A 22,562-nucleotide genomic window follows, 5' to 3' on the forward strand; every position below is an offset into this window, starting at 1 on the left:
AAGCACTTGCACATAATGTAGTTGTGAATATAACATTATGCAATAAAATGTGTTTATTTGGAAATGATCCAAAATAATTTCTAATACGGATGTCTGTTGTGTTTACCTCCTCGCAGTCCCTCCTGTGATCATGGGGGCGTTAGAGGAGTTTATGGAGGAAGTGGGAGCAGTGGTCAACAGCTCTGTGGTCCTTCATTGTGATGTGACTGGACACCCGACTCCAGCCATCTCCTGGCTGAGAGACAGGCAGCCGGTGCACACAGACTCACAGCACCGAATCAGTGAGGATGGGACTCGGCTCCAGGTTAATTATTTGACTTTGAGACAAATACCAGCTTGTAAACAGATCCAACCGTGACATGTTCTATTGAGGAATAACACTTCAATCCCGTCTTTCAGCTCCTAAGTGTCCAGGTTTCAGACATGGCTGGCTATTTGTGTGTAGCTGAGAACAAAGTTGGAACAGTTGAGAAGCTCTTCAGTCTGACAGTGCAAGGTAAGAAAAGTCCATAAGGGCTTTACCACTACCTCTGTAGATTCAATTTCCCATCAAGGGGACCAATACATGTGTTTTGGGTTATTTATAATATATGTTATCGGATCTCCTTTTATGACTCATGTCTTTTAAGTCTACAAAACATTGTTGTATCTCTTTCAGTGCCTCCTCGAATAATTGGCGTTAAGGAGGAGGACGTTAGTGTGATTGAGGGCCACATGGTGTCAATGCTGTGTGACGTCCAAGCGTACCCTCCTCCAGAGATCACCTGGACCAGAGATGGGCAGGTCCTCCACTTCAACACCGGTATCCACATTCTGCCAGGTCAGATCACGGCCACCCGTGATACCCAAATAATTCTTAAGTCAGGAGCATTTCCTTTGTTTGAATCTAATAATGGCCCAGATGGAACATTTCATATCATAATATATCTATATGTTATAGGTGGCCAGATGCTTCAGTTGCCCCGGGCAAGACTGGAAGATGCTGGGCAATATGTATGCACAGCCACCAACTCAGCAGGCCAGGAACAGAAGAGCATTCTCCTCAGTGTTTACGGTGAGCACACATATGGTGACCCATCTGCACAATTCAGCTACATATACAGATGATCAAATCTCAAACATGGTTTTGGCTGAAAAAAAATCTGTTTACCGCAAGCCAGCTGTGGCCGAGGATAGTTCAGGAGTGAATCATAGCGATTCTGAATGAATCAAACTGAGATCATGGCCCTGTCTTTATGTGCTTCAGTCCTGCCCACCCTGAAGCCCCGTCTAGATGTCGAGTCAGACTTGATCACCCCGCAAGTTGGCTCCTCTGTCACCTTGCGATGTGAAGCACATGGTGTTCCTGAGCCTGAGGTCACATGGTACAAGAATGGGCTGCAACTGGCCGCAGGGAACGGGCTGAAGATGGATCCTCACCAGCTGGAGATCATAGGAGTTCAGGTCGGGAGAAAATGCTTTTACGTCATACGTTTGAGGCTGCAAACAAAGTCTTTTAAGGACTCAAAGTGGCTTTTGACAGGGCTGATTTTCAGACTTTTCACACAACATAATGACCTGTCTAAGGCTTACGCACATTCATTCCACAAAATACACCGATTTGAAAAGACTAGGAAAACTGGAGACTTGACTGCATTTGTGTCGAGGTGCAGCACTGGTCCTTTCTCTGACCATGTCTATTCTAAGTTGGTTTACCAGATTTAGAATGCATGCACCAGCTAGCATAGCAGGAAGGAGACACTTTTTTGCCTAAAGCTTGTACTCAAAATGCACCCTCTGTCACCACACTGACCTTCTTTTTTGGTTCCTAGATGGCAGATGGTGGCACCTACACATGCAAAGTATCCAATGTGGCTGGACAGGTGGACAGGGCATTCAGACTGACCATTCATGGTGAGAATATCTCTTCTATCTAACACTTTAAACAACTTTGTACAAAAGTGAGTGGTTTTATTCTTCAAATATATGTCCACAGTTCCACCTGTCCTGGACGGGCCTCTGCTGGAGTCCCTAAACTACACCCTTGGCTCCCATGTGGCCTTGCTGTGCGAGGCCTCAGGGGTCCCTGTGCCCAGCATCACCTGGCTCAAGGATGGAACTCCTATTGGTAGGAGGGAGGCAATGATAGTGGGATTGGAATACTATGTGCCATGTGTGACGGCTAGTGTAAATGATTGTGTTTGCTGTCCAGAGAGCAGTCTGCAGTGGCAGTGGTCCGTTCGAGGGAATAGGCTGGAGCTGGGGCCCCTCACTCTGTCTCATGCTGGAACATACACCTGTGTGGCCAAGAACAGAGAGGGACACACACAGAAAGACTACACACTCACCGTGCAGGGTAAAGAGAAATAAAAAAATTCAAGAACAAAATGATAGTCAACATAAAGAATTCTATTCTATTCATAAAAGTGGTGATTTTCAGTGGCATTTAGCTGTTATCTTTGTCCTGCTCAGTATCGCCTACCATCTTGGACTCTGAACGGCCATCTGATGTGAGTGCACCCATGGGCGAGGAGCTGACCCTGGAGTGCAGAGCAACTGGAATCCCCACACCACGTCTTAGCTGGCTGAAAGACGGAGTGACTTTAAACGGATCAGACGCCCGTCACATCACGTAAGTCATTCACATTCCCCATTTACTGCCGGGGCTTTAAATGCACACAGAATGGTATGGTATGACATTTTATTTAGCACATTGTGCTCGTTCAAAGCTGCTGAATTAGTTTCACAAGCATCACATTGATCAACGGCATTCCATATAGATTTGGAAAATACGATATGAATCATCGTCAAAGATGATGTCCATGACCGAGGGACGTGCGGACAGACAAATGGAGTCGTTTATAGTCTCTTGGCTAATCTCATCATGAGAAGCAGCTGTTTTTCAGCTGTTCAGCAGCTTCTGTGGTCATTGCAACTGAATCAGCCAGAGAAAGTACATTTCTGTGTGTGTGTGTATATCTGTGTGTGTGTGAAAATCGTGAGACGATGATGATAATGATGATGATGGAAAAATAATAACGGTCAGTGAAAATAACGACAGGGAAAACGGATCAAGTAGCATGGTGTTCATGTGAAAACATCTGTATTTGTAACCTGGCAGTGTGACCTCGGATGGCAGCACTCTAACATTACTGAGGCTGACTGCCGAGGATTCTGGGACATACACTTGTTTGGCTGTCAGCCCGGCTGGACAGGAGAGCAAAATCTACACCCTCTTCGTACTAGGTCAGTTTGAACATTTTGCGGATGTGTTTCTGTGTTCGTGTATCGGTTTCTGAAGATTTGTTTTCATTTGATTTGACTCGTCACAGTCCCACCATCCATCTCTGGTGAGACCACTGTCCCCAGAGAGCTGCAGGTCACACAGGACAGTGTTGTGACTCTGGAGTGTCAGACAGCAGGAAACCCTCCCCCTCAGATCAGCTGGCTGAAGAACGGACGTCCTCTGCTTCTCTCTCCTCGTACACGCCTCCTATCTGCTGACTCTGTGCTGAGGTCAGTTTAGAGAGAGAACGCCAAATACAAACGAGATCAATGGTAAAGAGATTAAATGTTTATATATGAGATAATGCTCAGTGTTCCCTTTTCCTTTATGAAAAAGGATTTCCCCTGTGCAGCTGTCTGACTCTGGACTTTACACATGCGTGGCACGCAGTCGAGCTGGTCTTGCCGAGCTCAGTTATGATCTCCAGGTCCAAGGTACAGTGATAACATACCACGTACTGATTTTCCCTTGAACAGATCTTTTGGATCTGAAGGTTTTAGTCAGATGTTATGTGTGTGTGTGTGTGGTCCACAGTGCCCCCTGGTGTGGATCATGTTGAACCAGTGGAGCCAGTTACAGTGGTCCAGGGGTCCTTGGTGACGTTAACCTGCGAAGCGCGCGGCGTTCCCCCTCCGACACTGAATTGGTTGAAGGACGGCCAGCCACTTTCTCTTCACCGCAACTTGCTGCTGGATGGACAGGAGACACGGCTGCAGCTGCCCGATGTAGCGCCTTCAGATGCGGGCCTCTACAGCTGCGTGGCTAGTAACCAGGCTGGAAGCAGCACAAAGAGCTTTAACCTCACTGTGCTCGGTAATCCCAAACACAATCTATATGTTAAATGTAAAGTGTGGAAGAGTGTAAACTCCTTGAACCACTGAGCCAAAACACTCTGCTTTTTAATCCAGAGCCTCCAAAGATATCCAGTTCCAGTTCTCCAGAAGAGCTGACCATCGCAGTAAATAGTCCACTGGAGCTGGAGTGCTCGGCTGTGGGAGCCCCACCTCCCACCCTCAGCTGGCTCAAAGATGGCCGCCCTTTGGAAGGAACTGACATTGTTCAGCAGGATGGACACTTTGTCAGGATACTCAAAGTTCAGGTAAATTACAAACGGACAATATCTGATGATATTGCAAAGTTAAAGCTGCAGTCGTCAATTCATACATAGAGTAGCTGTGAGCACATGCACTATTCAGAATAAGGAATAATTGTGTAACTTTCTGCAACGGTATTTTCAGGAAAATGCAGGTTGCTGAGGTTTTTAGAAAGCACCTAATGTAGCATTAACATGCCCAGTCTTTTCACAGAAAGACGAAAGGCATGTGAAATGAAGCTAAATGATCATGTTTACTTGTATGTAATTCAATGTTCTTAATAGGTTGTTTACATGTGTGGTGTACATTATAGTTATAAAAAAGATGCACAAAAGCATGAGCTTTAATCTGTATACCTAAAATCAGATTTAAAAACAATTGCAAGAGTGAAGTTTCAACAGGATCACTCTACGCAAATACAGCATTGTTATGCAAGAACCACTCAAGCTGATTGATGTTGTCTCTCTAAAGGTTGAGGATGCAGGTCTGTACACTTGCTTGGCCAGCAGCCTAGCTGGAGAGGATGGAAAGAACCACTGGGTCCGAGTCCAAGGTGACACAAGCTGTTCTTTCATGTTCTTCAACTTGGAAGACATACATCATGCCCCCCCCCCCTTTCTCTTAACTTCCTGTCCTACTTGCACCTGGGACTTGATGGATAAAGCTCTGTGTACATTCTAAAGTAATAATCGGTGTTTGCACAAAAGTAAAAACAGACTTGGTCTGGCATTAACATTTTCCAGCTACGGTCACGCACAGTTATGCACGCAATATGAGGTATATACATTAAAAAGGCATTTTCATGTGTGTTGATTGATGACACAGACCGCTTTGATTTATGATACATTGTGCAGCATCCTTATCCCATTTCACCATTTGTTCTTACTGGAATAAAATGGTGCCTCTAGAAATACAATAACACGCAATGCTGTTGAGACATATTAAGCTGCTGAGATTAATGCTCCAAGTATAATTCCTAAATTCATGATGTAAACCTCTTTCTTTGGATTGTAAGGCAACATTAAATCATATGTTGTGAAACACGTTTCTTACAGCACATCCGTCTTTATACATTTTGCACTGTGTGGAAAGCTCAGGATGTATTTTTCAGTGCAAACACAAGGGTTGGCTTCTGATCTACTGCCTGACTTTATCTCTTCCACATGTCTTTAAATGTTGCACTCATCGGAGGAATTGTTCGTCATATTATTCAATCTGGGTGCTTAAGCGTGTGTCACCACTGTGAATGTTTTGTAAATTGCCTGAGTGAGGTCCACCGCTTTGTAACCAGTGGTTGTGTTTCAGTCCCACCCACCCTCCTTGGCTCTGGTGATGTGAGGACATTGACAGTGCCAGTTAATGGACATCTGACCTTGGAGTGCCTGGCTGACAATGACCCTCCTCCCGATATCGAGTGGTACAAAGATGAGGCCAAGCTGCAGGTACGGAGTCAAAATCAAAAACAGGTGTTGAACTGGAAACTATGTCCTCTGACTCACACATGTTCCCTCCCTCCTCTTGTTATATCAGCTCGGTAGTCGTATCCAGCGACTGGCAGGGGGTCAGTACCTGGAGATACAGGAAGTCAGGCCTGAGGACAGTGGCCAATACAGCTGTGTGGTCACCAACATAGCTGGAAGCACCAGTCTGTTTTTCACTGTGGAGATTCTCTGTAAGTCGGCCCGTTAATAATGATCTTCTTTTGAACATGCTAAACCAAAGCACCTACATGGATCTGTCACTTTTCATTTCTCTAGTGCCACCAATCATAAAGGAGAGCAGCTCAGTGGTGACTGCACATGTTGGCCAGGATGCGGTTTTACCTTGCGAAGTCGAAGATGACACTTCAACTACGATCATGTGGAGGAAAGATGGCTTCCCCGTCACTCAAGATAACGATAAGTAGGTCCTAACTTTTTCCTGCGCAATCTGTACTTATATTTTACTTTTCCGCATGTAAAACGAAAAACGTAGACACAGCTGCACACTGTGGTGTGTCGATCCATTCATTTTTCTTTTTTATTGTGTACTCGTGTCAGGTACACGATGTTGTCAGAGGGCTCCCTGCGTGTGCATGCGGTTCAGTTGAGTGATGCTGGTCGCTACTACTGCACTGTGTCCAACCAGGCTGGCTCAGACCACCGCGGAGTGGATCTACGGGTGTTTGGTAAATATAGCAAAGAAAAACAAAAAGTTACTCGATAACTCTCGAGGTGCTTTTTCCTAATTGTATCATCACACATCTGTGTTGGTTCTGGTTAGGATTATAGTGCAACTGTCTTCCTTAAATGCTTTTTAGGATATCTTATAGTGACTATAAGCACACTGAAATACAGGACTGTGGTCAACATACGTGCATCTGTTCTGTGTCCTATCAGTGGGTCCTTCAATCAGTCCGGGTCCATTCAATATGACAGTAACCACAGGGTTGAGAGCTGTGCTGAGCTGTGAGACGACAGGTATACCGCCGCCTGAAGTAACCTGGAAGAGGAACGGCACTCCACTCGATATCAGCCAGCAGCCTGCTGCATACAGGTAAATACAGAGCTCTGGTTGGACTCATTTTGAATACAAAATATGCACACATTAGGAATCACAGCCATTAAAACTTAAAAGCTGACCACATTGTGCTGTTCTGTCCAGGTTACTGTCCTCTGGGTCCCTGGTTCTTTTGACACCGTCCGATGAGGACGAAGGTTACTTTGAGTGCACCGCTGTCAATGACGTTGGGGAGGAGCGCAGGGTCATCGAGGTCATCCTGCAAGGTATTGATTTTGGGTCTTTGTACAATAAGCAGACAGTAGTGAGTCATTCCAGATGATTGAATTGATGAATTTGCTATTTTCTCTTTCAGTCCCACCATCTATTGAAGACGATGTCACGACAGTCACGGCTGTGAAAATGTCTCCTGTGGTGTTGCCTTGTCGCGTACAAGGACGCCCTCAGCCCACTGTCACCTGGACCAAGGGCAGTGCCAAACTGGGTGCCAGAGGAGGAAGTTATCGTGTCCTTCCCACTGGTAAGACAACATGTCTAAAGGCTTTTTTAAAATTAGTATGCATCATGGTAAACTGGAACAAACTACCACAGGGCATGGAAGATATTTTTGCTCACTAAACTACGTATGTGATTCATTGCAATGCAGGAGTGTTGGAGATAACTGCTGCCGTGCCAAGCCATGCTGGCAGGTACACATGCTTGGCCCGCAACCCAGCTGGAGTGGCTCACAAACACATCTCTCTCTCCGTGCAAGGTAGGCTTTAATAGATAGCCGCATGTTATTGTGTAAACACTATGTGTTTGAACACATACAGTATGACAACACATGTAAATATATGTATATAACAAGGGATTTGTACTTCTATGTATTTAGAACCCCCAGAGATCAGGCCAATGGCAGAGGAAGTACAAGCAGTGTTGCATCATGGGACCGTTCTGCCTTGTGACGTTCAAGGCTTCCCCAGACCTTCCATCACCTGGCAAAGAGAGGGAGTTCCCATAGCAACAGGTGATGACATGTAAAACCCAAACACAACACTTATGTCACAAACATATTGTTACGTGACGGTAGATGCTGGCATTTGATATCTGTTTAAGGAGTTTAAATGAGGTCTGTGGTTGTTTTCTGTGAGAACATTCTTAATACTTTCATTATTATCAGATCATCAGATCCCGCAGGTCTCACTGTAATTCAGGGGACATGATCTGATTTCCATGCTCATGTGATGTGACTTCATTGCTTGATTACAGGTCACAGGCTCGCTGTGCTCTCAAATGGAGCTCTGAAGTTTTCTCGTGTCACACTTGGTGATGCGGGGACTTACCAGTGCCTGGCAAAGAGTGAAGCTGGAGTTGCCGTTGGCAGAACCACACTAGTCCTTCAAGGTAGTTATGGACTTTCAATCTCACAGATTTTTGACATCTATGAATGAATTAATACAAATATATAATGAATCTTGTGTTCTCCCAGTGCCCCCCGTGCTGAGTGTGCCTCGTGTGGAGTACACTGCAGTGCTCGGCCAGCCAGTCAGTCTGGAGTGTGTGGCTGACGGGCAGCCGCAACCTGCCGTTGCATGGCTCAAGGAGAGAAGGCCTGTGATTGACGGCACTCATATCCATATCTTTGCCAATGGAACCTTGGCAATTACTTTCACCCAGCGCAGTGACGCAGGCCTGTACACATGTACTGCCAAAAACATCGCCGGCAGAGCCAGCCACGACATGAGGCTGGTTATTCAAGGTAAGTTAAGAGGGCATTTTCATATCATTTAAAGACTGAATATAGCAGGTTTATGTTGTATTAAAAAAAAAAAAACGATGTTGTTGCTTGTTTCAGTCCCGCCCATGATTCCTCCTGCGCAAACAGACCTGTCAGTCATTCAAGGATTTCAGGCGCTGCTGTCTTGTGCTGCTCAGGGTTCACCAGAGCCCAGAGTGACATGGGAGAAGGACGGTGCCATTGTGCCCAAACTTCCAGGCAAATTCACTGTCCTGCGATCCGGAGAGCTAATCATTGAGAGGGCTGAGGTTAGCCTGAGTATTCTTCACTGCATTACAAACCACCGTCTCTTTCTAGTTCTGGGCATACAAACCAGTTCTGGTTGCTTTCTTCTCACAGCCAGGGGATGCTGGCGTGTTTACATGTGTAGCCACGAATGCAGCAGGTTCTGCGAGACAAGACATCCGCCTGTCCATCAACATGAGGCCTGCCTTCAAAGAGCTGCCAGGCGATGTAACGCTGAACAAAGGGCAGAGTCTGGCCTTGTCCTGCCACGCTCAGGGAACACCGTCTCCTGTCATCTCCTGGACTGTCAACAACAGTCCTTACGCAGGTATTCTCTCGCTTTACATGCTGAGCTTCACTTAAGTTTTACAGTGCGATTGTGAAAAGAAATCACATCAAGGTGGCATCTTCGGTCGATCGCAGTAGGATGAAATAACAATCGGTCTTGTTAAATCTGAACCGTGTGATGCACTGACTGATTAAACACTTTCCAGGTTCCACTGTAGATGAGGCTGGCAGGAGCTCCGTGATGGTTGAGAATGTGACCATGACTGACGCTGGGACCTACGTGTGCATAGCGGAAAACAGCGTGGGCTCCATCCGAGCGCTCTCGTTTGTTCGTATCAGAGGTGAGCTTCTTTTCAAGGATTATTCGGGGTTATTCGGGGCTATCCGTTCAAAGGAACAGTGTGTGACATTTAGGGGGATTCATTGGCAGCAATGGAATATAATATTCAGAACTGTGTTTTAATCATCGTCGGGTTTTCGCTAGCTTAGAAATACAAAAGCAAAAAGCAATTATTTTGTCACGTAGAAAAGTATTGATAGGAGCAGCTTCTAGTTGTACTAAAATCCTGAAGATAACTCTCCCAAACCTGAAGGCCGCCGTAGTTCTCCAAAACTCTTGGAAAGGGAGGGCTGAGCTGAGGGATATTTAGTTGGGTGCAATCTGCAACACAAGACTGCATGCACCTAAATCTCACACACTGGGCCTTTAACGTTCTGCAGATACTGTACAGATATCACCACGATGAATATGTGCCGTGTGTCTCCAGAGCCTCCGGTGTTGAAGGGTGAAGCTATCATGTCTCAGACGGTCATCCAGGGTGGCTCTGCTATGCTGGACTGTCCAGTCCACGGAGACCCCAGCCCAGTGCTCCGCTGGCTTCGGGGTGGAAAACCATTACTCCGCTCCATCCGAATGCAAGCGCTTCGCAACGGATCCTTGGTCATTTACAGCATCACTGTAAATACAGAGCTCCCTTTATGATTTGTTGTGTATTTTCTACAATTTAAAGCAGCTCTCTCTCTTGACAAGTTTTATGAAACCAAGTTTGAATGATTGAGCCGCCTTGAGCAAACTAGTTGCATCAAATATTTCACGTCTTGTAGAACAATGGAGCAGTATTCCTCCTATCCATGCTTCATCTGCAGTCCCCTTGGGTGGATGGACATTGTATGACTGTCCTGCAGCGTTCCCACCTAAATCAGATTCAGTTCAGTCAGAAAGGCTAACAGCATTAGCAACAGAGGATGGAGATGAACAGAGAGCTGGATGTTCCCAGACTCTCCCCCTCTTTCCTTCGCCTGTAACCTTGTTAGGTCTCTAAATTCTGCTGTAATTGCACAGCCTGCAGTTGAGACTTTCTCACAGACAGATGACCGTCCTTCCCACGGAGCACTCTAATGTGAAATGTCCCCTCTCCGGCCCAGTAATATCTATTATGACAAAGAATTCAATGGAATAAAGTCTCAACTGGCCAGTAGAAAAATACTTTTTTTTTTCCTTTAATGTCAGTTTTCTGTCACCATGAAACTATATGTGATTGAAGACACAGTTTTGTTTTGGAGCTTTGTGGCCCCATCAGGGGGGAAATTGTTCCTCAGGGTGCCAATTAAGCCAAACTCTCCTCCTCTACCTCTTTGATCTACAGGCTGCAGATGAAGGGGAGTACCAGTGTGTGGCTGAGAGTGAAGCTGGAACAGCTGAGAGGACCATTACGCTCAAGGTTCAGAGTGAGTTTTGTGGTTATAATAACACACATTGTCACGGGATATGAAATTAATTCGATAAATATACACAACTACACATGCCAGTAGCCTCTCTGAGGTTGGCTGGCTTCCCTTTCTCATAACTATTTCAAATAACTAGTTTTGCCAGACCTCCACATATAATTTTGGTTGTGTTTGTTGTCACTTTTTTTCCTACATTCTTAGATATTTTACAAGCTCATTGTTTTTTACAAATGATCGAGACTCAAAACTCTGCTGTCTTCTCTGCTTCTCTCTCTCTCTCTCTCTCTCTCTCTCTAACACAGTCAATGGAGGCTACTCGAACTGGGAGGAATGGGGCCCATGTAGTAGCACCTGTGGACAAGGCTTCCAAGAACGAATCAGATTATGCAACAACCCAGAACCAACCAATGGGGGCCGATCATGCAGCGGTCCCAGTATCGAGTCTAGGAAATGTCAAAATGGTCTCTGTCCAGGTATGAATACATTGTTGTTATTATGTTTTTGGAACATCCATCCGGTCCATTCTCGTAAACCTCGGGACGTCTGGAGGGAATTTCTTTAAATTTGCCACAAACGACCACTAGGTCAGGATGAACTGAACATATTTTGGTGGTCACAGGTCACTGTGAACTCACAAAAAAATGATGAGGTAATTTTGACAATTTCACACAAATAGGATAAATTGATGAAGTGATACAATTTTGAACAGACATGGATGTAAACTGCAACTTGACAGGATGTCGGAGGCATACAACTGCTAGGTTTGTCCTCATTCACTTTTGACAGAATATTTTATTTCATTGATTTGTTTCATAATTTATAACAACAATACGAATCTGTAACGAGATACATGGCACATTCATTTATTTTATTTATCCACTTATTAAATCGGGAGAGAGCATGTTAATGAACATCATTATAAAATACAAGATTTGAAAGAATTGTGCTGGAATCAGCAAAAATGCAGATTTGCATCCGTCGTCCCTGGGCAGGTAACAAAAACAGTCCATGTATCAACTCAAAGGTAATGTTATGAATAATTCTGAATTATTCAAGCGCATGTCTTTTTGGTGATGAAAGGAGAGACTCCTCGCAGGACCAGAGGCAGCCTGATAGGCATGGTGAACGAGAGAGAGTTTGGTGTGTCCTTCCTGGAGGCCAACATTACAGACGATGTTGAAGAGGGCAGCAGCACTCTGCAGGCACACCTGAACAACATCCCTCCCAGCGTGGGTGAGTGATAGCACCTTATGGCCCCAGGCTTGATGGCACATGTCTGGAGAGAAAGGTCTCTTGAGTCATTGTAGTGCGTGTTGGAACAGTCAAGTGTGTAAACTAAATTGTGGGACAATCCAACGTGTTCTTTTTAAATTTGCACAGTATACCGGTAGGTTCGATTGAAATAATAGGATGCAAAATATAAACTCTACTGATCTAATGTAGGTTTATTTTAAATAAAAAAAGTATGCATTCATTATTTTTGAGGAAAAAAAGTTTTTTTACTTCGACTTTCAGTTTCAGGGAAACTCTGGAGTTTGTTCTGTCTCTTTTCATGATTTCTGTAAATAAGAAGTGAAAACAGGAGATCATTTTCGGGATGTGGTCCTGATCTTGTGTAGACTGCATGCACTGTATGTCTTTGGCTTTGTCAGAGGCCAAGAGCTGAACCCGTGTCGTTGTAGGTCCCTTGCTGCGGGTGCTGGTGTCTGCGCTTGCTCCCATGTACTGGACCACTGTGTTGCAGAGCGGAGCAGCCAGGAATGGCTACTCTCTCACTGAGGGCCAGTTCAGGCAGGAGTCCCAGCTGGAGTTTGAGACTGGTAAGTTCTGCCCTAAATCAGTTCGACATGTAGAACAGCTTTTAGCCAATGGATATTACAAGCCTATGATTTATTTAAGGTAACTTATATTCCAAGAAGGTTTTTTGGAGCTTGGCCAGTTGCTCAAATGATCTGTTACATGATGAAAATATTGCATCTAAAATCATGCAGATAGATATATCACTTTGCAAGCTACAAACAGACACACACTTGAGAGTTTTAGTCAGAATTTCTTTTGTCTGTGATCAATGATTCTCTCTGATTGTTCTTTGTAGTTTGCTAAACAACCAGCAGATGGCACCACTGATATTACTTTAGTTTACACATGAAGGCTATTACTTGTAAATGGTTAAATCACGCTCTTGTGTGCTTGTGAACTTCTTATCTCTTTAAACAGGGGAGCTCCTTCGTCTGACCCATGTTGCCAGAGGTCTGGATTCTGAGGGAGTTTTATTAATTGACATCGTGATTAACGGATTTGTGCCTCCTTCATTGTCATCATCTCATCTGAGCCTACAAGTGAGTTCACCGCTGTCATTACGATGTGACTTTACTAGACCTCAAACATACCTCACTAGAGCGTTTGATGACACACATAAGATCCTCTCTCATTTCTCTGACCGTATTTCCTTTGTGTCCCTCAGGAGTTTGATGAGTCATATGTGCAGACGGGCCAAGGGCAGCTGTACTCGTGGTCCTCGCAGACCCACCAGAGAGGAGGAAACCCCATGGTGCTGCGCTGCAATCACACCATTATTTACGAGGGCCAGGAGGAGCGCCAGGGCCCTCTGCTCCAACTGCTCAAGGTCTCCGGGATGAACAGCGTCTACAACATGTTCACTCTCACTTTGGACTTCCATATCACTGCCAGCCTCCTCATTCCAGGTCTGGGGAGAATTGCAATGATTTAAAGTTCATTTAAAACACTATTGCTTCATCACGTAAAAATGCTGGATCTGAATATTGAAGCAGCTATGAACTGAACTGAACCGTTCTGTTTGCAGATGGTTATGGAGACACTTGCCCTAAAGGTTTCATTGTTGACACAGCCTCCTACTGTGCTGGTATGCTCTTTCCTTTTTCTTTGCTTTTCTAATGTCTCATATGTCTTTGAGATGTGTACCAGTTTTAATATTATGATTCAATGTGTCCTCATTAGATGAAGATGAGTGTGCGCTGCAGTCTCCCTGCTCCCACTCATGTAACAACATCATGGGAGGCTTTTCCTGTGCCTGTCCCTCTGGCTTTACCATCTCTATGGAAACCAACACATGCCAAGGTAAGACAAAAAAAAAGGTCGTTGGGGGATAAATTACCAGATATACAAATGGTAATGGTATAAATTATCTTATGTCATCTTCATCTCATCCATCTGGCCTTATACTTGTGTTTCACTTAAAACCAGATATTGATGAGTGTTCCCAGGGCTCACACATGTGCCACTACAACCAGCAGTGTGTCAACACAGTGGGCACATATCGCTGCCAGGCCAAGTGTGGACCAGGATTTAAGCCCAGCATTACAGGAACCAGCTGTGAAGGCAAGTCACTCTGAATCACTGTTAAAACTGTCTGTACACCATTTCATACATAACATAACAACGTATCTTCAACTGCAGTTGTTGTGCACCGTCTTCTTGTTTTTGTTGAATCCAATTATATTTGTTTCTGCAATAATCCATTCAGACAACTGTCATTTCCATGCATACAGTATATTGTACAGTATACCGGATGTCCACAGCAGATTGATGAAGATGTGTCAATTGTGTGTTCCAGATGTGGATGAGTGCCAGGAGTCTGCTCTCTCCCCATGCCAGCATCAGTGTCTGAATACTCTGGGCTCCTTCCGCTGCATCTGTCACCCTGGATACCAGCTGTCAGGACATCGCTGCCTCGGTCAGTGACCTTAACTTGGTGGGACTCCCACAGGTTATTAAAGGGACAATTCACAAAAATAAATATGTTTCCTCGTACGTGTATGAGTTGCCTAACTGCTCACAACAAGGTCTGTGGATTATCTTGAGTTACATGCTCGTGCTTTCTGGAAAAAGACATTGCTGTTGTGTTTTCCAAATTTGTTTTTTTGAGGCCTAACAGCTCTGTTGCAATGATTGCACTTTTACAGACATCAATGAGTGCATGAGAAACGTCTGCCCGGCTCACAAGGAGTGCCGCAACACAGAGGGAGGATACCAGTGTTTCGACAGCTGCCCAGCTGGCATGACCAAATCAGAGAATGGAGCCTGCATGGGTTAGTGGCTTATATCCACTCTCTTTAGCATAAATGTAGCATTAAGTCATGATTTCATTCACTTCGAGAAACAGCATGAAGTCATTTATGTCTTGAAGGGCTCAAAGAAGACAACTCTTGTCAGTTAACAGATTCATTTATCCTTGGACATTGAACATATGACAGTTGGTAAAATAAGCTGGTCTTGTCTGCATTATTATCATCGGCGGAAGCCAACAGGTCTGCTGGTGATAGTATTGGCAGCTTCTAAAGACCGCTACACTGCATTTTACATTGCGTAACACCAGGTCAGATTTCACAGGATTACTTCAGGGCACAAAACAGCAAGAAGTCGCTGCTTGTTCTTCACAAGGAAAGCTAAAGCTTTTGTATAAAAGTCTATTAATTGGTACTTGACCGAAGACATAAAGATCCTCTTTATAACAGGAAGCAACACAGTTAATGATAGTGTGGTCTTCATTTGAGGAAACTCTATAGTCCCAATAGCACCACTGGTTTGAGATAGAGGCTACCACCATCCCAAATTACTAAAGGTATCACAGTTAAGGTCAGTCTCAGCATTTTAAAAAGTTGATCAAGTTTATCAAAATAGTTACAGGAGATACAAATGTAATGCTGAGGTTTGGTGGTGATATATTGTTGTTTACTGATTATTTTTCAGATGTTGACGAGTGCCAGGATGGAAGTCACATGTGTCGCTACACTCAGATCTGTCAGAACACAATCGGGGGTTACGGTTGTGTGTGTCCCAGAGGTTACCGATCCCAGGGAGTAGGCCTGCCATGTCTGGGTAAGACATCTATATCTGTTTTCTCTCCAATGACACTCGCACATGACAATTTACTTGACCCGTGTTCTACTTTGTAGACGTTAACGAGTGCCAGCAGACACCAAACCCTTGTGCCTACCAGTGCCGCAATGTGCCTGGCAGCTTCAGGTGCCTGTGCCCTCCCGGTACTGTGCTGCTTGGAGACGGGCGCTCCTGCGCGGGGCTGGAGAGAGGGCAGACCTTCACCAACGGCACCAGAGTCAGAGCAAGACTCCGCCCACAGCTGGTGTCGTCTGTCGGCAGGCCGATCCTCTCCCGTTCTCACGGAGTGTCTCGCATCACCAGACAGAGCTGTCCTGTGGGCTACACCAACAGAGGCGGCACATGTGTTGGTGAGTGTGTATCAAAACTATCAAAGACGGCATAAGTCCACATCATACCGTCTTGTCAACCTCTTGATTCTCACACATTGTTCTCCGTACAGATGTAGATGAGTGTCTGCTCAGAAAGCCATGTCAACACGAGTGCCGAAACACCATTGGCAGTTTCAAGTGCCTGTGTCCCCCTGGTTACCGGCTCTTACCCAATGGCAGGAGCTGTAAAGGTAAGAGCTTCTTTAAACTGTAACTATAAACTTCTTCCTCCCTTTACATTATTGCAGCTAAGGTCCTATCCCCTTTCTCTGCCTCTAGACATTGATGAATGTGTAGATCAAGGCATCCAATGTGGACACAATCAGATGTGTTTTAATACCCGAGGGGGATACCAGTGCCTGGATACTCCCTGCCCTGCATCCTATCAGAGTGGACGAAGCCCTGGGTAAATTGCATGACTAAAAGTGTAAATACAATAATTAGGCTGTACATGCTGCACTTATGAGTTCAGTATGTTGTAGCTATAAAATATTTGTAATACTAATGTGTCAGTGGCACTTTCCTGTTGACCTTTAAAGGACGTGCTACAGGCCCTGCTCTCTGGACTGCGCCGCAGGAGGCTCTCCTCTGCTCCTGCAGTACAAGCTGCTCACTCTCCCCTCTGGTATTCCGGTCAATCACAATGTGGTACGACTTTCGGCTTTCTCAGAGTCAGGCGTCCTGCAAGAGCGTACGTCTTTTACCGTACTTGAGCAAGAGTCGGCGACGGGCGTAATGGGCCGGCTGTTTGGCATCAGAGACGAGGCAGGCAGGGGGATCATCTTCACTCTGCGGGCTCTGAACGGACCAGGACTAGTGCGCCTCAAGGTGCAGGCCACCACCATCTCCCTGCAGGGCCGCATTACCTATCAGAGCATCTTCATTATCTACATCTCCATCTCGACGTACCCATACTGAGCCACAGATGACTCTGCCTCCCAGTGGCCTTCGGATGCCTCTTACCCACAAGGCATTTCCCCCCAAACCCTGTGCCTCGGACACATTAGGCCACGCAAAGAAGCTCTAACACACAAGAGCAGGTGGACATGGTTAGTAAGTGGATCTCATGAAGATGGAAACCCTCCTCTGTGCCTGAAATGTCATGGTGGAAAACGTCCTGTTAAATGTTCACTAGGTTCTGTTGAATTAATCATAGAGCAGAACCTACTCTGTTGAAGAATTCTGAACTGACAAACATGCTGGATGAACAAAATATTTAGTTTATTCCCTAAATGCCCTATTTGAGGAAAACATATTTCTCATCATGATCTGAAAAATGCAGAATGCAAAAAAATGTAACGTCAACCAAGCAAGTTATTTGGTATCCATCAGGAACTACCAATTTATTTTTGTTCTGCTTTCTATCATTATGTTTGTATGTTATCTTATTCTGGGACAGATTCATTCTTATATGAAAAAATGTTTGCAGCCGGCAATACAAGTCTTTCAACAGTTATGAAATTGTAAAATTTTTGCCCCACTATTTTAATTTATTTAAGTAATTTGTACACATCAGTCTTTCCAGCTAGCGACATTGTTTCATCTGTCGTTCGTGTTTTTGTACTCTTTTTATAACATTTGTATCACGTGTGAAAGTTTAAAGGTGCTAATCTGAATGTACTTTAGTGTTCTACTCTCCACAGAGTTGGACTACAATTACAGTTTCTGCAGTGGAGCATTAGCTATAACATGGCATGTCTTTCCTGCATTCATGACACTATACACTAGAGCTTTAACGACTAGCTGACCAATCGAGTAGTTAATTGAAAGAACGGCAATCAAGTCATTTTTCATGCAAAACGGCAGAAGATGCTGTTTTCAGCCTCTCAAATATGGAGTTTTGTATTATATTAAACGTATTGTTTTGTGGTTTTTGGACGGACAAAAAAAGACATTTAAATACATCACCTTGGAGTTGAACGAACTGGGATGGACATTGTTCAAAGACTAAATTAATCGAGACAGACAATCTGCAAATTGATTGATAATGAAAATAATCGTTAGTCGCAGTCCTACGATACACAACATTTTAATACTCATTTAAACATTTGAAATAGTTCAGTAATTACACGTGCCATCAATATACAAACATAAATGATCTGAAAACCATAAAATGCCCACAATTGCTGTATAATTGTTTGCTCTAATCCTGCAGATTGAACAAATGTGTCCCTGTTATTGTAAATGAGTCTCAAATATGTGTAGAAATAAACTGGACAACAATTTGCTGTCGCCTGTTACTACCGTACCATGGTCTCAGTCAGTCTTAGTTATATCTCATTGTCGAACCTGCACTAACGTTTTGTAAACAGCACATTGCAGCTGACAAACAGTACCACTGCAAACATGTATCATTAACCAGGGAGAGAGTTTACGCCCAACCTACACTTTGTCCATAATGTTAATGAATGACGTATTAACCCTGAGATAATCTGATGTTGAGATCACTTCTACCCTGGCCTACACCGACCCAAGCCTTGAGTCAATCTAAAATATTGTTCTTACTCTGTTATGATTCTTGATCTCTGTCTCTGACTTATGCGCATTCAATCGGCTGTCTTTTGAAGCAAATTAGTGTATAAAATGTTCAGTCTTTAAAATCTTGCTTAGCATCAAAGCCAAAAGCAGCTCTGCATTTGGCAGGTGAGAGGTAAAGACAAATCTGCATAATATATGGAGGTTGACTGATATCTGATTTTATAATGTGCTTTAAATCAAGAACCTTTTGCATTGAATACTAGCCAGGAAGTCATATCACTGATTGACTTTTCTTCACTTTAGAAACATCTGGAGTCGATGGCCATTGTAATACCTCAGCTGCTCAGTAGATGGAGCAAGATTTAGGTTGTTGTCAAAATGTCGAAACCGACTGTAAGATCTGAACTGTTGGGCCATCGGTGCTCTGTGTGTATTGTTGCTCTTCACTGTCGTATGTTGAGCTGCTGGTTGTAATAACCTTGAGTGGATCAATCTCTGCAGGAGGGAATTTCAACATAACCTCATTTACGGACAAAAATGTTCACCTATGTAGACACCATTCTATGGGTTTAGGTTGTTTTTTTAACAATTTAACTGACAAGGTGGAAAATAATGTACAGTTTGACATCTGTAATACAGAACTCATTTTTTTTGCTGTACATTTCCCTGAAATTACTAACATGGAAAGCTGACCTGAGCAGAGCTGGGTGGGTGTGTTTGTTGATGCTTCAGTACGTGTGTTTGGGGGGGAGGTAGCCTCCAGTTGTTTTGATTTTTGCTGTTTCTGTGATGTGGTCATTAGCTTATCCAGGATGTTAGGAATTACAAGTGATTGTGAAAGAACAACTGTGTGGGGGTTTAAATACTTGTTAGTAAGTTACTTACTCAAAGTTGTTGTATAAGTCGGCTAAACTAGTTTTCACTTGGTTTACATTTTTGTATTATTCAGCATACCAAAATACCACAATGAAATTCTTAAAATCTTGAAACAAATATAATGCAGATATGTATGAAGCAAGTTCTTGTTGCGGTGGCAGTTCAGCTGGGCCCTGTATAATATATGTTACATGTTTTCCATTAATGTAAGCTCTCTAAGCTATAGTGTTTCCAGACAAACGGCTATCAAACATTATTCCTTTGGGTACATGTGAAGCTAATTAAATCAATATGGGCTATGTCTTTAATAAGTCTGAACCATTGGCATTAACTAGCAGCAGTTCCTAACTTTTATGGATACATGTGAATAGAAAAAGCAATGGATGCAAATAATTAGAAATAGCATTAAAAAGAAAAAAAGGAAAAAGAAACGAGCATTACACTCTGATAAAAACAGCAGGACTGCACAACAAACTGGAAGTTAGTCAGTCATTAAGGTTTCATAAAGCTTCACAAATTCCCTGTAATACATGTAAATGCACTGTGAGGCAGACTGGAGGCCTTTTCCTCTTTTCTATAAAACCCAAAGTATTAGTGGGAATGACTGCTTAAGGCTGAGCGATGGCTACCAGTGCTATCTCCCCTACTGCTTTACACAGTCAGCATGCCAGGAGAAACGGGGACTTACTGTGCTCCACTCCACTAATGAGCACAACACTGCTGCCTATTAGTAGGTACAAGCAATGGAGCTCAGAGCGTAACCATCATGACCAAATGAAACCTTCAAACTAAATAATTCTTCAAGTTAAAGTATTGTCAAACATTTCACGATGTCCTAGATTCTGCCTGAGATCTGATGCCCCTTTACACGCCAAACGAGGCATCGTTGGACCACACAGTTTTCTCTCACAGCAACACAGAATATTCAAAGCCTGAAGCTGCACGAACTGATATCTTTACAACAGATGCACAAAGATGCCAAGTTACAATATCAACATGACACAACGTTATTTAAATAAACTTTACACGAGGTCAGTTTTTGTTCACTGACGAAGTTGGATTACATTTCTTTGACACTGCACAAAGGGCTGTCACTGAAAAAGACGATCAAACTCTTTTCTTTTTGTTTCATCTGGAATCCAGACCAGTAATGAATATGAGTAATGCTGCCTCAGCTTCACGCTGTCTTAACTCTACTGTCTGTGACTAAGTGGGGGGAAATTGAGTTGTACTATGATGTGGTGACTGAGAACTAATGCTGAAAGTGTAGTGGAGGATGTGGAGAGCTTGTCAAGACTCCAAGGTCCAAAGTTTAGCTTCGGGCAAAATAGTGAATGTATCTATGTTTGCATCTTTTAGTTTGTCAGTTCATCGCCAGATTCTTTTAAAAACGTCTATTTCAAGTTCAGAATTGGTTTTTTGAAGTTAAGTTGAGATTTCAGTACTTTTTGGACTGCCTGAGTGAGGAACAACCACAGGTCCAACTCCTTCAACAGTCCTCTACAGTATGTGTGTTTGTGCAAGTCCTGCATCCTTATTACCTCGCACAAGATGAGGGTCGCCGAATGCCAGAAATGCAAATGTATTCAGGCTGCACACTGACTTGTGTGTGAGTATAAAAAGACTTTGGCCACATGTTTCAAAACCATTAACAGAATTTACTAGCACACACTTCGTCTACATAGCACTCAAACTGTGGAGACAAATTTATGAAACTGAAGTGTATTTTCCAGATGACATATTGCATTTCTCGCTTCATACGAACTTGATGATCAACATACGTATGCAACGTGTTTTTCTTACCCAGAGCATTACCCCATGCCCTGCTGGAAATAACTCGTGCACAGATGAAAAGGATGCGATGGTAATATTTACTTGTCACCATGGCAGCAGTGTTATATACAAGATATAAAATCTGGCCGGTGGAAAGAAAAAAGTGTGGAATAATGCCGACACGGCAGACAGACCATCATTTGAGGTAATTTGTGTGTTAAAAGGCTGGAAGGCTGTGTTCTGTGTTGCAACATTGAATCTGTGTTTTTAAGCCTTTTCTTGAAGGAGAAATGGTGATTTCTTTTTTTGATATAGAGGCTGATATCTGGGGCAGAAGTGTCACAGTCTGCATGAGCTCATGGAGATATGCATTACAATTATGAAACACTGCCCTCGAAGCACCTCTCTCAGGGGAGCAATAAAAAAAACAAGCACACTGTGTGGTATCCGCCTTGACATCATTCTTTTCAGCCAGCTTGACGCTATTTCCTGCACACGTAAGGGAACAGCTTGCCAATAACATCAATGACTTTTTGGACCAGTGTTTACTTTTTACAGCCGTGTATAAGACTTCATATGTCTGTAGAATATGCAGCCAATGATATCATCACGAACTGTTGCGGGGTCAAACACGCTTCTGCCAACCACCCACAACGCTCCCTCATTCGAATCATTTCCTGCAGGAAAGCAGGAAGACACCTTCATGTGTTCTAAACATGTTGGCTGAAGTGTAGCTGTTGTGTGAGTGCATGCCCTTGCTTCGCTTTTAATGTGGGCCAGACTCTGATCTCATCGCCACATTGCTTACCACAGTAGTTCCATCCATCCTGCTCCACAATCTGCCAGCCAAGCCCTGCTTCCAACCATTACTCCCCACGAATGCCGATGGGGGGAAAAAAGGTACTTGTATCAAATCCTAACATTTTGTAGCTATGGAAAGAGGTAAGAAGACCACCACAGGCTTAAAAAGAGAGAGAGCCCGCAAAGTTCTTTGGTTGCATTCCATAAAGTCTCAAAGCTACTGTTTTGGGTTCGGTTCTGCGGTTGATATCATTCACATCAGCCGCGGCATTACAGCAGAACTCCAGACCCCAGAGTCGCTTTTCCCTCACGCACATTTTTTCCGAGCAAATTGAGTTTCCAGGCTCAAATGAATAAAAACTGTTGTATAAGCATTACAAATAAGACAATCATAGCAAGCTGGTAGCAGTGCAAATGCTGAAATATAAATGAAGCATGCATAATTCAGTAACTACTGTGTAAACCGGGAATTAGGTTGAGACGTGATGCTAAGAACTATTAAC

The 22,562-nt window shown here is 43.8% G+C and overlaps 1 protein-coding gene across 1 annotated transcript in view; it reads left to right on the top strand.

Moving 5' to 3' along the window:
• The window catches only part of hmcn2 (hemicentin 2), a gene marked incomplete at its 5' end in the record, with an annotated part of 44,929 nt that extends 26,572 nt beyond the window's left edge, over positions 1 to 18,357 (top strand). Inside the window, 46 exons of the mRNA XM_079269421.1 lie at positions 117 to 304; positions 400 to 496; positions 659 to 820; positions 941 to 1,054; positions 1,247 to 1,443; positions 1,812 to 1,893; positions 1,976 to 2,107; positions 2,192 to 2,335; positions 2,452 to 2,611; positions 3,101 to 3,225; positions 3,312 to 3,495; positions 3,602 to 3,699; positions 3,800 to 4,078; positions 4,174 to 4,364; positions 4,831 to 4,912; positions 5,665 to 5,801; positions 5,890 to 6,031; positions 6,117 to 6,261; positions 6,399 to 6,526; positions 6,738 to 6,894; positions 7,003 to 7,124; positions 7,214 to 7,378; positions 7,505 to 7,612; positions 7,733 to 7,867; positions 8,110 to 8,244; positions 8,330 to 8,599; positions 8,696 to 8,886; positions 8,978 to 9,191; positions 9,358 to 9,492; positions 9,919 to 10,109; positions 10,798 to 10,879; positions 11,182 to 11,352; positions 11,960 to 12,112; positions 12,562 to 12,699; positions 13,097 to 13,218; positions 13,344 to 13,584; positions 13,704 to 13,763; positions 13,859 to 13,978; positions 14,105 to 14,239; positions 14,475 to 14,594; positions 14,824 to 14,949; positions 15,611 to 15,739; positions 15,817 to 16,110; positions 16,203 to 16,322; positions 16,411 to 16,537; positions 16,671 to 18,357. Of these exons, the coding sequence (XP_079125547.1) occupies positions 117 to 304; positions 400 to 496; positions 659 to 820; positions 941 to 1,054; positions 1,247 to 1,443; positions 1,812 to 1,893; positions 1,976 to 2,107; positions 2,192 to 2,335; positions 2,452 to 2,611; positions 3,101 to 3,225; positions 3,312 to 3,495; positions 3,602 to 3,699; positions 3,800 to 4,078; positions 4,174 to 4,364; positions 4,831 to 4,912; positions 5,665 to 5,801; positions 5,890 to 6,031; positions 6,117 to 6,261; positions 6,399 to 6,526; positions 6,738 to 6,894; positions 7,003 to 7,124; positions 7,214 to 7,378; positions 7,505 to 7,612; positions 7,733 to 7,867; positions 8,110 to 8,244; positions 8,330 to 8,599; positions 8,696 to 8,886; positions 8,978 to 9,191; positions 9,358 to 9,492; positions 9,919 to 10,109; positions 10,798 to 10,879; positions 11,182 to 11,352; positions 11,960 to 12,112; positions 12,562 to 12,699; positions 13,097 to 13,218; positions 13,344 to 13,584; positions 13,704 to 13,763; positions 13,859 to 13,978; positions 14,105 to 14,239; positions 14,475 to 14,594; positions 14,824 to 14,949; positions 15,611 to 15,739; positions 15,817 to 16,110; positions 16,203 to 16,322; positions 16,411 to 16,537; positions 16,671 to 17,049 (7,127 nt within the window). The 3' untranslated portion in view covers positions 17,050 to 18,357. The remainder of the gene's footprint in view (positions 1 to 116; positions 305 to 399; positions 497 to 658; positions 821 to 940; positions 1,055 to 1,246; positions 1,444 to 1,811; positions 1,894 to 1,975; positions 2,108 to 2,191; positions 2,336 to 2,451; positions 2,612 to 3,100; positions 3,226 to 3,311; positions 3,496 to 3,601; positions 3,700 to 3,799; positions 4,079 to 4,173; positions 4,365 to 4,830; positions 4,913 to 5,664; positions 5,802 to 5,889; positions 6,032 to 6,116; positions 6,262 to 6,398; positions 6,527 to 6,737; positions 6,895 to 7,002; positions 7,125 to 7,213; positions 7,379 to 7,504; positions 7,613 to 7,732; positions 7,868 to 8,109; positions 8,245 to 8,329; positions 8,600 to 8,695; positions 8,887 to 8,977; positions 9,192 to 9,357; positions 9,493 to 9,918; positions 10,110 to 10,797; positions 10,880 to 11,181; positions 11,353 to 11,959; positions 12,113 to 12,561; positions 12,700 to 13,096; positions 13,219 to 13,343; positions 13,585 to 13,703; positions 13,764 to 13,858; positions 13,979 to 14,104; positions 14,240 to 14,474; positions 14,595 to 14,823; positions 14,950 to 15,610; positions 15,740 to 15,816; positions 16,111 to 16,202; positions 16,323 to 16,410; positions 16,538 to 16,670) is intronic.
• Between the last annotated feature and the right edge of the window lie 4,205 nt (positions 18,358 to 22,562).

This window comes from Melanostigma gelatinosum (assembly GCF_949748355.1).
Source record: "Melanostigma gelatinosum genome assembly, chromosome: 6".
Classification (NCBI taxonomy): domain Eukaryota; kingdom Metazoa; phylum Chordata; class Actinopteri; order Perciformes; family Zoarcidae; genus Melanostigma; species Melanostigma gelatinosum.